We start from the raw sequence: 13,538 nt of genomic DNA, 5'->3' as shown, positions 1-13,538 counted from the left end.
TCACTCTGCTTCTTTCGGTCGTATATGACGAGCGGCGGCGGCTCGGCGAGCGCTGAGACACCCACTCGTTCCAAAAACAGAAACGTGCGTAGCAGCCGGCTGCAGCTCCAATGGCTCTCCTCCTGTTCCTCTTGATGGCTCTGCTAGTTTCAGGTGAGGCCGAGCCGCTTGGTGCTCTGATTTTCGTTTATACAATGAAAAGGTGTTATAGCGAGGTGCCTTCAGTAAGCAGTTCCTAGCCCGAATGTATGCACAGCGGAATGCCGCAATAAGTGCTTGCACTTGCGCTTTAAAGGCAACTGTTCTAGCAGGCTGACAACCAATGTTTTGAGTAGAGCGCGATTAAAAGCTGCGCATGCACTATTTTGGCTGCAGGGAGCTCATCCACAATGACCCTCGATCAGCAGTCGCCAGCCACACAGCCAACTGCGGCTAAGTCAGAGCCAAGTAGAAGCAGGTGCTAGTACCTAGCTAAAGAAATATGAGGTGTGAATAAAATTAGAAAAACAATAAAAAAATACTAGGAGATACAAAAATAAAAGCTCCTAGGCGGTCCTCGTTGGAACGTTTTATTGTGTAGGCAGCACACCTTTCGTTATATGCCAGGTTGACGCACTAAAGACCAAGGTGGCACTATTATTATATCCAATAAGTTGTTTGGACATGAGAACCAGAAACGTAACTCCGTTATATCCGACGTGGCATACTTAGTTTCGTCTTGTCCGAGGTAACATACGAAAGTACGTTATGTACGAGGTTAAAACAAGAATGTTCGTTATTTTGGAAGTGGCATACCAGGATTGGTTAGAGGCGAGGTTAACACACGAAAGGTCGTTACATCCTAGGTGGCACACTAAGCTTCGTTTTATCCGAGGCAGTATACTGGGTTGGTTATAGGTCTCATAAAAAGTTCATTTGTTAGCCGGTGACAAGCTGTCACCTGCCACAGGCTGCTGATAGTTAGTCCTCGTCATTTCCGTTTGCACTCTTCTAGCTAAAGCATAAGTGAAAACATAAAAAAATACCGATAAGCAAACCTCAAGATGGCTGTGGCATACCTTTCGCTGCAAATTTTACGTTAAGCCGTCGCTTAGCGTTGCTTAGCCATTCCAGAATTTTTGTTTAAGGTTACGACCACAGGGTCCCTAGCCTGCGTTATTAAATCTGCTGGCTATTGTATGTCGCAACACTTGTTACGATGATGTGGCGTTGCCGGTGTGCAAAAAAGCTATCTATTGCTCGTGCTCTACGTATACGTGCAAAATTTAGTGCGAAGAATTGCCCCGGGACAGTCATAGAGACGACAGCCTTCGCTGTAATTCCAACGTACACGTGCCCCCAGTTATCGTTCTCGCTTGCGTTTTCTTTGTCAATGCAGCATGTGGCTGCTGTCTTTTTAGATTCGCACGGTTGAGGCACCGTGGTACTTCTCCTGACCTTACTGACAAACCTGATACGTACAGACAACGTGTTTGAAAAACGTCAGTTCAGTCTACACCGTTCAAGGGCTTTCATCTTCTGCTTGCGAGGGTCAAAGTTCTAAATCCTCACTTATGCAAAGGCAATAAAAATGGGCCCAATACTGAAACATGCTTTCGAAACTCTCGTAACACGTGGGGCCTTCTCGCCATGCAGTTGGGCATTCAGATGGAAAACGGCTGAGACATATTTGGGCCCCCGACAAAACCTTTATCCTTACACCGCCAACGTCCAGACTGAAATTGTTACGCGCTGTAATTATATGCATGTCCCATTTTCCGCTGATTTTGAGAAGCACAGCTGTTCAGACACCAAGTTACTGATGGGCGCCCAGGAGACTAGACATCAACAACAGCTTAGAGAAGTGGTGCTGACTGCGCCATGAGCGATACATAAACATAAACATCTCTATCGCCACATACTAACGTTGGATTTATATCTTAGACTTAAACACGAGCACACATATGGCGCTCCATGTAAACCTTAGAATTGGAAAGAAACTGAATAGGTCTGAAAGTTACAAAAAACGTTCGAAATAAATACATCACAGTTCGGAGTTTAACCTCCCGAAGCGACTCATTGGCTACGAGAGACTCTGTAGTGGATGCCTCCGGATTAAGTTAGACCACCTGGTTTTCTTTAGGCTGCGATAACATCGAACAGCACATAGTCATTTTTTTGCATTTCGCCTGCATCAAAATACGTTCTCGCCTTAAGGATCCAACCCGCGACCATGGGATCAGCAGCCGAATGCGAAAGCCAATAAGTCACCACGGCGGGTGAAACAAATATATCATCAATCGCCCAGAGCTGTGACATAAATAGCCTAAGATCACATATAACTCAGCACATAAAGCAGAGATCACTCGGAGTAAGACGGATTTCGAGCAAAAATTTTTCTTGTGCTCAATGCAGTGCGGACATGGGCATTAACTCTAGACAAGGCGGCTTCAGCAACCGCTTTGATTTAAACCGGGTGCCGACACAATTCATCCATTCAGCCAAGATGTGTAAACTCCAGAACTCAAATAGGCCCTCACAAGTTTATTCCATGAATTTGGGGCTGCTCATGTACACAAATTAACTGCAAAACTGTTTCGTTATGGCAGCAACACTTCCTTTATCGCAAGTTTTTTGGCTTCTCTCGAATGTCAATCCCTGCCTGGTGGCAATATTTAAGACGCAATTGACTATGTATGCGTGCAGAAGGACGTTTATTAAGGGCAGATTTATTGAAAACAATAGGCTATATTTTGAGCGATAGCACTCCTCCATTGGAACGCTGCGTCTTCGCTCACGTATCCCCGCCGGGCACACAGCGGCCTTCTACAATGATTCGTTGGCCCTCTCTTGCGCTTTCTGTCACACGGCCCGTCGTGCACTTATTCTTCCGTGCTCAGGCAGCCTTAGCAGCTGCTCGACAACATTATTCATTCCATAATCAAGCTGTGCGGTCCTATATTCACGTAATTTATTCTCCTGTATCATTTGTACACACAATTTGTTACTTAAAAATGTTAATATTTTTAACATAGGCATTGTGAGTTACAATAGCGTTTCTATTTTTTTAATCGTAGCATGGTCACCGGTGCAGTGCATCACAATACAAGCTAAAGGCGAGACGCAAACGACAGAAGAAAACACGAGTGCACTCACTGCCAAGCGTTTATTCGAATGAGCAGGTGACATATTTATAGACCCTGAAAACCACGTGGCTCATTGTCGCAAAGCCAGGAACGCGACACGTATCAAGCTTGCTTTTTTCAATGGAAGCACAAAATAACCGCCTCATCAAGAAACAGATGAAGACGTCCTAGCAAGACTAGTGCTAAACCATATAAATACAAGTCTAACGCAAAGCGCCAAAACCTAAAAAATTACACCATAGCCAAAACAAAAACAACTACCCTACAATCAGATTAAAAGGAATTTAAAAAAACGACAAATTTAATCCACTGCCACTTGTCAAAAAATCGACATAAGAGTATTTCAAAGATGAAACAACACTCTATTTTCGCGCACAACCTCGTCGCGACTCTTGCCAGTTGCCGAAAATACTTCGATTCCTGGTTCTGTGGCGATGAGCCACATGCTGTTGTTCCTTAGCTCTGCTTGTCACTTGCTGGTTTAATACACCGCCGATAACGGGCGCTAGCGTTGTCTGGAATGAACGAATCAATTAATCAAAACCTAGATTGGTGCTGTACTTTGTGATGTTATCTCCGCTCCCTCCGCGCAGATCACAACATGCGCCAACTCGGCCTAGAGCTATCTGAACATGCCTATTGCAAAATACCCTATGTACTATCAAGTCACCTATGGAGTTCAGTCGACCTGCTCAGGGCTTCTGAGAAGACGAACCAAAAGTGACAGAGCCTGACCCATAGCTAACAGGTCACCTCATAGGTGGCGCGACCATTCGCTAACCTCCGCAAAGTGGACAGTAGTAAATTTGTGAAGCGGAGTTTCTGATCAGCTATGATTACATACTCTAGGAGCTCTGAGCTCTCCCATCAGTCTGCCATTTTGCAGCAGATGTACAGACTGTTGCGTCGCTGAGAAAAAATCATTGCACAACTTGGCGCTCAAATTTTGCACGTAGGTGACATTTTGCCGTAATTTATCTTATACTACGTCTGTATAAAATACTTACCCGAATCGGTGTGGATTAATAGAAAGTCAGCATCGCGTGCGGCGGTACCGAGCCGAAAATTAGGGAGACAGGGTATGACGCGACGGCTTTAATAGCTCCGTTCGGCGGTTTCTCTTTTAACACATTCACTATTCGCTGTTAACATTAACACGTTTATCACAAGAAAACTTCCACGTTCTTTTGTTTGAACGCTTCAACAGTGCAGTTTACGGAAAAAAACGTTACTGTAATCAGTATCTGACCATAAGCAGGTAACTGGTTCACTCCTGTAATTAATACATTACCCAGCTTCAAACTAAGCCAACACCACGCACACATCACCCCCTTATACCCCATCCCAGTCAACGTTCCTACCTGGCCTCGTGCATAGACTTGTTTCGCGTTTTTTTTCTTTTTAAATCGGCAAACCACCCTTTTTTAGTAGCTGTGCTTATCAGGCATCTCAGTGCTCAATTGCCTTTCCTATTCGCACAGACTGGGTACACTCGTGAGGTGCCTTTATGGGAATTCCTTAAGGAAGTTGCTGCCACGTTCAATTTCCTCACTGTGCGCTTTTCTTTAGGCCACCTGTATAGCCTCTCCAGAAGGCAGATGACTCAGGCACTTACAGAGTATTTATTCCCTGTACCGTTGTATTGGCAACTTTTTCTGGAGTTCCTTGACACCAGTGTTTTAAAACGTGTCAGGCGAATGTACATTTCTTCTTGTGCAAAAACATTCTTCTTTAATTTGCTCACATCCACGCTGCCTTGTGACGGCATGGCTTCATGCTAAAAAGATGCTTGAGCCATGGACGATAAATTGCCGCCTGTGCAATACACCAGACAATTGATCACTGTTTTATTCTGTGCATTGATTCTATGTTTCTCTGGGACGTATTAAAACGAACAATTAATAAGGACATTGACACCATACCCTACAGTATCAGTTTTTTGCCTGTGGAGAAAAACGGTGTTGAGCAATATAATCTCCTTATGTTGCAGGGACTATTTAGCCTCTAGAAAAGCAGCATGATGGACCGCCACGCCGAATCACCACGGTCGTCTAAATATTTGTTTCGTGAGCAATGCGCTTTTGTGCGGGGAGTACATACGCTGCCCTAGAAAAGCCGCCTAGCTGGCTCCCCTATCTGGATGCATGCGTGTGCCTTCCAGACTTTTGATGTTTTGCAAGGTGGGCTAGTGCATGGGTATGGTGGCCTGGTGTTCTGTGGCGTAAGCATGCTTAGATTTTTCTTTTCGGCACTATTTCCATGCAATAAAGAAGCAAAAAAGTTCCTATTGTGCCTATTTGGTAGCATGCATAGCTGGTGACGCAGGGGTGGTGAGTTCCAATCCTGACAAAATATATTAAAAATTTAAAACTCCAATGTTTTCATTCCAGACATGGACGCATTACATAACGCGTGACTCGTTCTTTTTTTTTTTTTACACAACACCGCCGGACGACGCCAACCTTTTGCCTGAACCGGAGCCTTAAGCTGTCGTTAAAATGACGCTCTCCAAGCACCTGTGCCAGCGGCTCCATCTCTCGCCCCCGTTGTGAACCACTCTTTGGCGCGTTTCGAATTGGTCTACTGTCACACTGCCGCCTACAAGGGCTGACGCTGCAAGCACAGCTGTTGCAGAAGCGTCGGTTGTTGGTCCGACATCATCGCATAAGATGCAAAACTTTGTTTGTTTTTAAGTTTGGAATGTTTTTATTCCATCAACGGCAGTGCAACCTATATTGAAAATTTACTGTCACTGATTCAGGCAAGTACCCGACCTGCACGTAGCGTAAAACAAAATTTTAGTTCAGCGCGAACAAGCCAGTTGTTAAGCTGAGAGAATTATACTTGAATTTTCTCTGAGCGACGCAACAGTGTCAATTTACCTGCCTGCAGCAGCGAATACTGCGAGCTGTGCGCCGAGTTCCCCCTCAGCCCGCTTGGTGGGCGAATCATAAAAACTGTGGCTTATTACTGCACATTTACAGGTTCCCTGTACGCTGCCCCAGGGAGCCATCACCTTAGGCTGCGTGAGTAACTGCATTGCGGGTCTGTTTTTGTTTCTTTCATCTCTCTTTTAACAAAGGAAAAATGAAACTACAACACATGGTCCAAGGAATCCCTCATGTCCCTCTTGGACACGGCTAGTCACATCGCTCGTTGAATCGGTAAAAGAAACGAACAGAGCGTTGAAGAAAAAGGTGTTTCCTGTTCGTGGGAAATCCAATTTATTAGGAAATTTATTAAAAGGTTTAACATGCAGGCATACCTCCAGGAAATAACGAATGGAGCTGAATTAATAATAATAATAATATTGATTGGTTTTGGGGGAAAGAAAATGGCGCAGTATCTGTCTCATATATCGTTGGACACCTGAACCGCGCCGTAAGGGAACGGATAAAGGAGGGAGTGAAAGAAGAAACGAAGAAAGAGGTGCAGTAGTGGAGGGCTCCGGAATAATTTCTGCCACCTGGGGATCTTTGACGTGCACTGACATCGCACAGTACACGGGCACCTTAGCGTTTTGCCTCCATAAAAACGCAGCAGCCGCGGTCGGGTTCGAACCCGGGAACTCCGGATGAGTAGCCGAGCGCCCTAACCACTGAGCCACCGCGCCGGGTAGGAGTTTAAAGTCCAAAAACCACTTTTCACAGCATCTGCAGAAAGTATTTTATGAGTAGCGTTTTATCGTAAGTTTCCATAGTGTCCTTGTTTGAGGGTGCAGTTACTTCGTCTCTGGTTTTAACATGATAGCGTTAAGACTATTGAACTGCGGAAAATCCGGCGTCGGCGTTGCCGACGCTTTGAGGGAAAAAGCAGCAGCCCTTCTGCCACCTAGGCCAGGTGACCTTGTTACCTTATCACAACCTGTCCATCGTGGGAGGTGGTAACCTTCCCACGAGTTGTGAGAAAACTGCCCGCCACGGCAGGTGGCATTGAATGAATTATGATGATGAATGATAGTGATGATGTGAATTTTTGTGCCGCAAGGCCATCTGTGGCCAAAGAGCGCCATGACACAAGGTTTTTTCTTCTACTCAAGCTTGGATCAAAGACACATTTCCCAAGCATGTCATCAGAAAGAAGCCGTGCACCAAGCCAGGGGAAAGCTTGTACCCATTGTATCACCGATGGGTACCCGGCGGCACTGGGGATCGAACCCCGCACCTCCCACTTTTGAGGCGGATGGGAATCGATGATTAGTCGCGAAAGGCTGTTCGGGCAGAGCCAACAGCCAACTGCGGGGGCATCGCTTAACCGCTGCCCCACTCCGCCACTGTGCCAGCAGATATATGAGGACTTCTCGTGATCTGTGAGTTTAAAGCAGGGAATTACAAATTTTACATATATGGGCAAGTAGGCAAAACATGGGCGAGAGGACATGCAAAATGACACGCAAGCCACTGAAGGTAACCCTTAAAGCTATCGCGCCGCGCCCCTAGGGCGGAGCCTAAATTTGCCCTCAAGTTTTTTTTTTTGTAGGTAACATCGAGAGGGTGCTACCCTCAGCGCGGGGGCAAAGAAACCGCTGAGTAATAGCATTTTCTAAATCCGCTGCTGTGGTTCACTTGATGCCGAGTACGAGGAGGCTCGATCGGATCCCTACCGCTGTTCGATGGAAACCAAATGGTAAAGATGGCTGTGTGCTATGTGATGTCAATGCGCCTCTTCCATCAAGACACGACTGAGGTTTCCACCGAGAGCAAGACATTTGCTCTGTCTTTCCATTCCTCGTAACGAAGCATTTTTACTTTCTTTTTCAAAATTCTGGTCCACGGTTTTTATAACTTACTTTCATATGTGCAAGTACCGCGCATGTTGCATGTCTAGAATATGCATCGGACATTGCAGAAACACTTCACTCGCTGCTATCGCTTCATGATCGTTTCAGTGTTATGTATATGGGCAACCTTCTCGGGGGGGTTTATTTTAGGACCTCCTACCATTATGTGTATCCAAATAAGATCACCGAAAGGGTACTTGGTCGACCTCTTGAAATATACTTCACTCTTTATATCTCAATGCCTGATGTCAAGTTTATAGAGATCTGCAATTAGTAAAACGAGCTCTTGGGCGAGTTGGTTACTTATCTTAGGCATAGTAGCAACGCAAAAGACACACGCAAAACAAGAAGAACAAGACACAGAGAGACACGCACAGGCAGCGTCTGTGCGTGTCTCTCGGTGTCTCGCTCTTTTTCTTTTGTGTGTGTTTTTTGCGTTGCTACTATGCCTAAGATCTGCAATTAGCTTTACGCAATTTTTTTTTTCAAAGCACGCAAAGCGTTTAGTAACGCGCTCGGCTAGTTTGGCTAACTTTGGAAAGAAATAAATAAAATACAATAGCAATAAGTACTTGCGATGTTTCGAGCGAAACTGTGACTGGTTTATTCTGTGCAATATTATTTTTCTCTCTAATAAGAACTCAATGTTGCGAAATTTTTCAAACTAGCGTTTTTAATGTCTATTTTAGGGTGTTTTTCTAAACAGAGGAGTCCACTAGAGCTGCCGTAATTGCACATTGTGTTCTAGACAAGAATATCTATAAAATTTTTCATGGGTTTTGAATACCGATATAGGGTCGCGCAAATTTATTAATACCACATCCCGAGCAATACTGGACAAACGCATTTTTGAGCGGGAGACCTTTTATGAACACAATTTTTTATTTAATGTTAGATGTCACTATAACAATTAATATATCCACAGATCACCCCGACAGAAGCCTCGTAATCTTTTTCCTATTCACGTTTTTGCTATCGTCAAAAGTGTACCCCATTTATTTTCTATCGCATTCCTAACTGTTCGACGCGATCGATGGAAACTCTTTAAAAGAAAGATTTAGCTACATATGACAAAAACGGACCATTACCTGCCATATTTTCATACCAGTCTCTTAAAAGTTTCTAAATTTTTGAAATTTTTGGCCGAGAAAGCAGGTCTCAATACAGTTAAAACCTACGAAATACGTTCTTGACCTTCATGTCCAGCCTCACGCATACATCACATATTCCTCACCGAAGCAGTCAATTCAAAACATGCAAATCACCACGTATATCTCTCACTTTCAAAAAAGCGACACGAATAACTGGTGAATGTAGGCCTATACCTTTATTGCGAATATTTCCTAAGCCACATGAAAAAAATCAGGCGCTTTAAGGAGTTTGACAAGAAACATTGCCTATTAACCTTTTCTAAACAGGGATTCACGAAACAACTTTCAATAAAGTTTCTTTTATTGCATCAAAAATAATACCGGGTGTTTCAGGGAATGCCGCCACTATTATTTAAAAATAGGGTTTTGGGGTACGAAGTTTGCTTCTGCGGATTAGCTGTACTGGTACTGGAGGGCATCAGAATACCTGAGAAAAACCCCGGTTAACTCGTTGCTTACCGCCCCTACACATAGCCTTCAATTTGAATGATAGCGCCTCTTCTGGGCAAGTAACTCCATTCCGTATGTACAAGAACTCTAATTCAGTCTCGGCAGGAATTTTTTCTTCAGTTACATAATGGAGTACCTTTAACTTCATACGAAGCCTGTCAACACGGAGCAATCGCGCAAGCATGGCGTCCTAGGTAGCGTCTTCTTCTCGCACTTATCCAGCTCAGCGGGGTCAGTGTTCTCGCGATTTTGCACCGTCGACAGTTAACTCTGTAGGTGCAAACGACAGCACTGTGCGAAAAGATGGCGTTCATTCGTCTTCTTTTAGTTCGTACCGGGGTGATTGCTCCTCCAGGCCCGGTCTGTCGACAGGTAGCCATCTGCAGCTTTCGTTTCCGCCATTGCCGAGGAGATTCACTGCTTTAAGGGCTTCACTGAAAGTACCTGGCATGTTCTGAACACTTCCGTACCACCAGCAGTGTAGCGGACACAGCTACCTGAGAGACAGCCCAGGGTACACCTTGGCACTGCACTACGGAGTATCCCAAAGCGATGCGCACGTGCAAATGATTGTTTTTTTATGCTAGCCGGAACGTTTACATTCAATGGCTATTTAACTTTGCATACTCAGTCTGGGCATAGTAAGGCACAAAATACATGTTCTATGTTTTTTATGCTTCTATTTTTTGGATACGTTTAATGTTTTTGTGACGTTTTGTACGAGCCTCTGGAATTTTTTCAAATCAAAGATTTTTTCTTCATAGTACTTGCCTTTTTTTTTGGGGGGGGGGGGGGGGGCTCACTTCTGTTTAATGCTTACAGTAACTACCCAGTTGCAGCGGTTTTTCTTAGGAGATTCATAATATATGTGGATGATACAGCCCATTTTTCTCGTGAAGAATAATTGACACTGAATCAAGAATAAACCGTGAGCAAGAACGTCTACACCAATAGATACATAAAAAATAATTTTAACCTGAATGTTCTAAAGCCAGAACCTATTTATAGACGTAAAAACCACCCTGGAAGCCTAAACACGCAAACAGAAAACAATTCCAGCCGTCTAGAAATCATGCAGTGTTAAAGCCACTCGCAGTTTCGTATATTCATAAATATCTCAGCACAGTGGGGTTAATTACATTCGAAGAAAAATATCTCGTATTAGCTGCTTAATTTTTCTAAGCCCTCACGTACTCCGTGTAAGCGTTTTACTCGCTCTCTCGCTCCCATTGGAATTACTGTAGATCAGCCTGTGCCCGAATATCGTAACAAAACTTTTGAAAGTTGCACGTCTTGAAAACGTTTCTTAAGAATATTGAAACATACCTGAAGCACATGACACCGAGGAAGCTCTTTCTCATATGCGTAAATTTCTCTGCAGCTGAATAATATCAACTTCGCTTATTCCATGCTGTTAATCATGAAATTACAAGCACACCATGTTTTCTGCAGGAAGTGCATAATGTAGAAACACATGCAAGTATGCAACTCAAGATATATTGGCCAATGAGACATTTAAATATCTAGAAATAATTAGGATTATCAAAGACTAAATCATTAAGAGCCACGATTGCCCATCAAGCTGTAAAAAAGTTGTCTTCAAATATTCTCATCTAATAAATAAAGGAACGTCCACACCACTGGACTCTCTCACTCTTTTCTTTGATTCAAGATCGATTTTTTTGCAGCATTGAGAATATTATAGCAAAACTGTCTGTTTGAATTGTATTTTTCTTTCCCGAGAATATTATAGCAAAACTGTCTGTTTGAATTGTATTTTTCTTTCCCGCAGGAGTTTAATTGCAGTGCCATAACATTGCTCAATTGTCTGGGTTACCTATAGTTTTAAAGACTATGTATTCTCACATGTTTAAGCCGCCATGTTTCCGCCAAATGTTAAGGCCCGTGTCGTAGGCACCTTTCAGTACTGACGCCCTGCTATTAAGTATGCTGCATGGTGTCGAAATAAGCATTATTATTATCGCCTGATGAGACAGGATCACAATCCATTCTGCCTGTTCTGACCGCCGCTCTTCTTGGCTGCCTTCTTAACGCTTGCAGGTCGTGGGTTCGGCTGCCCTTACAACGAGCTCGCCTGTTCGCGGCAGTGCGTCAGCGCCGGCAAATCGCACGGCTTCTGCGGCCAGGACAACGTCTGCGAATGCGTCGACTGAGACCTGCAGCGCCTACGGGAGAGTCCGAGGTCTCTGGCATGAGGCTCCCTAACGGGTCGAAGAGGCCAGTTTCGAGCTCAGCTGCAGCTCGTTCGTACGCTGATGGAAACCGCGAGAGCGCCGATTAAAATAGAAAACAGTGAAATTCCAAGACTGTGATTACATCTTTGCGGCAAAAGGCCGGGGCAGATAGCTTTCCTTGCCCTTGTTTTCTGAAAAAGATAAAAATATGCTGTTGATAGACGAATATGCTGTTGATAGACGAACTCGGGAGAAACTAACACAGGATGCAGCTACGGGTTTGCTCTGTGGTCTGTCTCAGAGCTTCCTGATGTGAGCAAAGCTGTCGTCCTTTCAGCTGAAGGCCCTCAACCCCTCCCCCACACACCCCTCCGTGCAGTTTGGAGGGAGTGGTGCTGCAGAGCAGGGAGCGCTGGTCCCGGCTTCGAACTCCTGACCAGGATGAATTTCTTTTTACCTACGAAGTTTCTGTGAAAGCTCTATAGCTTTCCTTCGTAGCCGTGTGAGTGCGCTTATAGGTGAGTAACAATGAGTAATTGGGCTTCCTCATTAAAAATTTACTGCAGCTTGGGGGATTCCCTTAAACATTTGTCCAACAAAGTAGCCATATGTGGGCGACTGTGGAAGGGGGGGGGAGGGAATGTTACGGTTTTTTAATTTTTGAAACTATTAATTCAAGGACATCAACATAAGAGAAGAACGTCTCTCATCCCCATAGGATGCCGAGGCCGAAGTTAAAAACGGCAGTTCGCGCCCTGTCAGGCTGCACTATTATGGGTATCCAAAGTGAAGGCATTAATAAAGAGCGCAGTATGCCAATCGTTATTAATAAACACCATTGTATGCCTATTATACGGCAGCACCTCTATGCACGCGGTGGACGGCACAAATGATCGACGGAACAGATGAACTTGCAAATTCTCGAAACAACTGTCCTCCTCACCCTCCTTGAACTTCTTTCCTGGGATCGAGCGTGGTACCGCGCCCCACAGATGTACCTGCACAAAGTAAATATGCAAGAGCCGTCATCACGCCAACTCCACCTATTTGTTAGCACAAAAACAATCACCTTAGTAAAAAAAATAGGAAGGGACACTTAAGCTGTGAATTAAAGGTATCACGCTATAGTGTGGTCGGTTAATTGCCATATATACAGAATGTCATTCCCTACTTTACGCTCATAGGTCTCTTGGAGTCATCACACCCCTCCTGTCACCTTGGTGCAGCGGTTAAGCGATGCGCCACTGCCCTGTGACGGCAGGTGCTCCGAGCGGTGAGCCTTGTGCGAACCAGGTTGATCTTCCCAAGCAGCCAATCATTATTTTAACTCCCGTCTGCCGCGGTGGGCAGGCTGCTGCTCTAGGCGGGAAACGTTTACCTAGGAGGCCCGTGTACTGCACGATGCCAGTGCATGTTAAAGAACCCCCGTTGGTCGGAATTATCCGGAGCCCTCCACTATGGCGTCCCACATAGCCCTAGTCACTGCGGAACGTTCAATTCCATAAAACGAAACCAAACCTTTAGTCATAGCCCTGGCCATTTTTTCACTTTTTGATGAACCCTCGATTTTTGAGGGCAAGGTTTTGACAAAAACATAAAACGGAGCTACGAAAAGTTTGCGTTATTGGTTTATTGGCGTTTAACGTCCCAAAACGACTCAGGCTATGAGGGACGCCGTAGTGAATGGCTCCGGGAATTTTGACCACCTGGGGTTCTTTAACGTGCACTGACATCTCACAGTACACGGGCCTCTAGAATTTCGCCTCCATCGAAATTTGACCGCCGTGGCAGGGATCGAACCCGCGTCTTTCGGGTCAGCAGCCGAGCGCCATAACCA

The 13,538-nt window shown here is 44.8% G+C and overlaps 1 protein-coding gene across 1 annotated transcript; it reads left to right on the top strand.

The window, feature by feature from the left end:
* Window positions 1–11,824, top strand: LOC144105268 (defensin-like). The gene is made up of 3 exons (XM_077638414.1): window positions 1–153; window positions 6,110–6,151; window positions 11,568–11,824. Exons 1-3 carry the CDS (start codon window positions 111–113, stop codon window positions 11,678–11,680), a joined length of 198 nt encoding a protein of 65 aa, XP_077494540.1. The 5' UTR covers window positions 1–110; the 3' UTR covers window positions 11,681–11,824.
* Window positions 11,825–13,538: the final 1,714 nt, after the last annotated feature.

The sequence above is a fragment of the Amblyomma americanum genome, chromosome 9 (genome assembly GCF_052857255.1).
Source record: "Amblyomma americanum isolate KBUSLIRL-KWMA chromosome 9, ASM5285725v1, whole genome shotgun sequence".
Classification (NCBI taxonomy): domain Eukaryota; kingdom Metazoa; phylum Arthropoda; class Arachnida; order Ixodida; family Ixodidae; genus Amblyomma; species Amblyomma americanum.
Note: the sequence above shows the minus strand (reverse complement) of the source record. Positions and strands in the feature narration are given on the sequence as shown.

Bases quoted from the DNA above. Each gene is read 5' to 3' on its own strand.
- LOC144105268 (XM_077638414.1), top strand. From the start codon at position 111: ATGGCTCTCCTCCTGTTCCTCTTGATGGCTCTGCTAGTTTCAG. The intron at 154-6,109 runs GTGAGGCCGAGC...GCACATTTACAG, and splicing joins GATGGCTCTGCTAGTTTCAG to GTTCCCTGTACGCTGCCCCA. The intron at 6,152-11,567 runs GTGAGTAACTGC...TAACGCTTGCAG, and splicing joins GAGCCATCACCTTAGGCTGC to GTCGTGGGTTCGGCTGCCCT.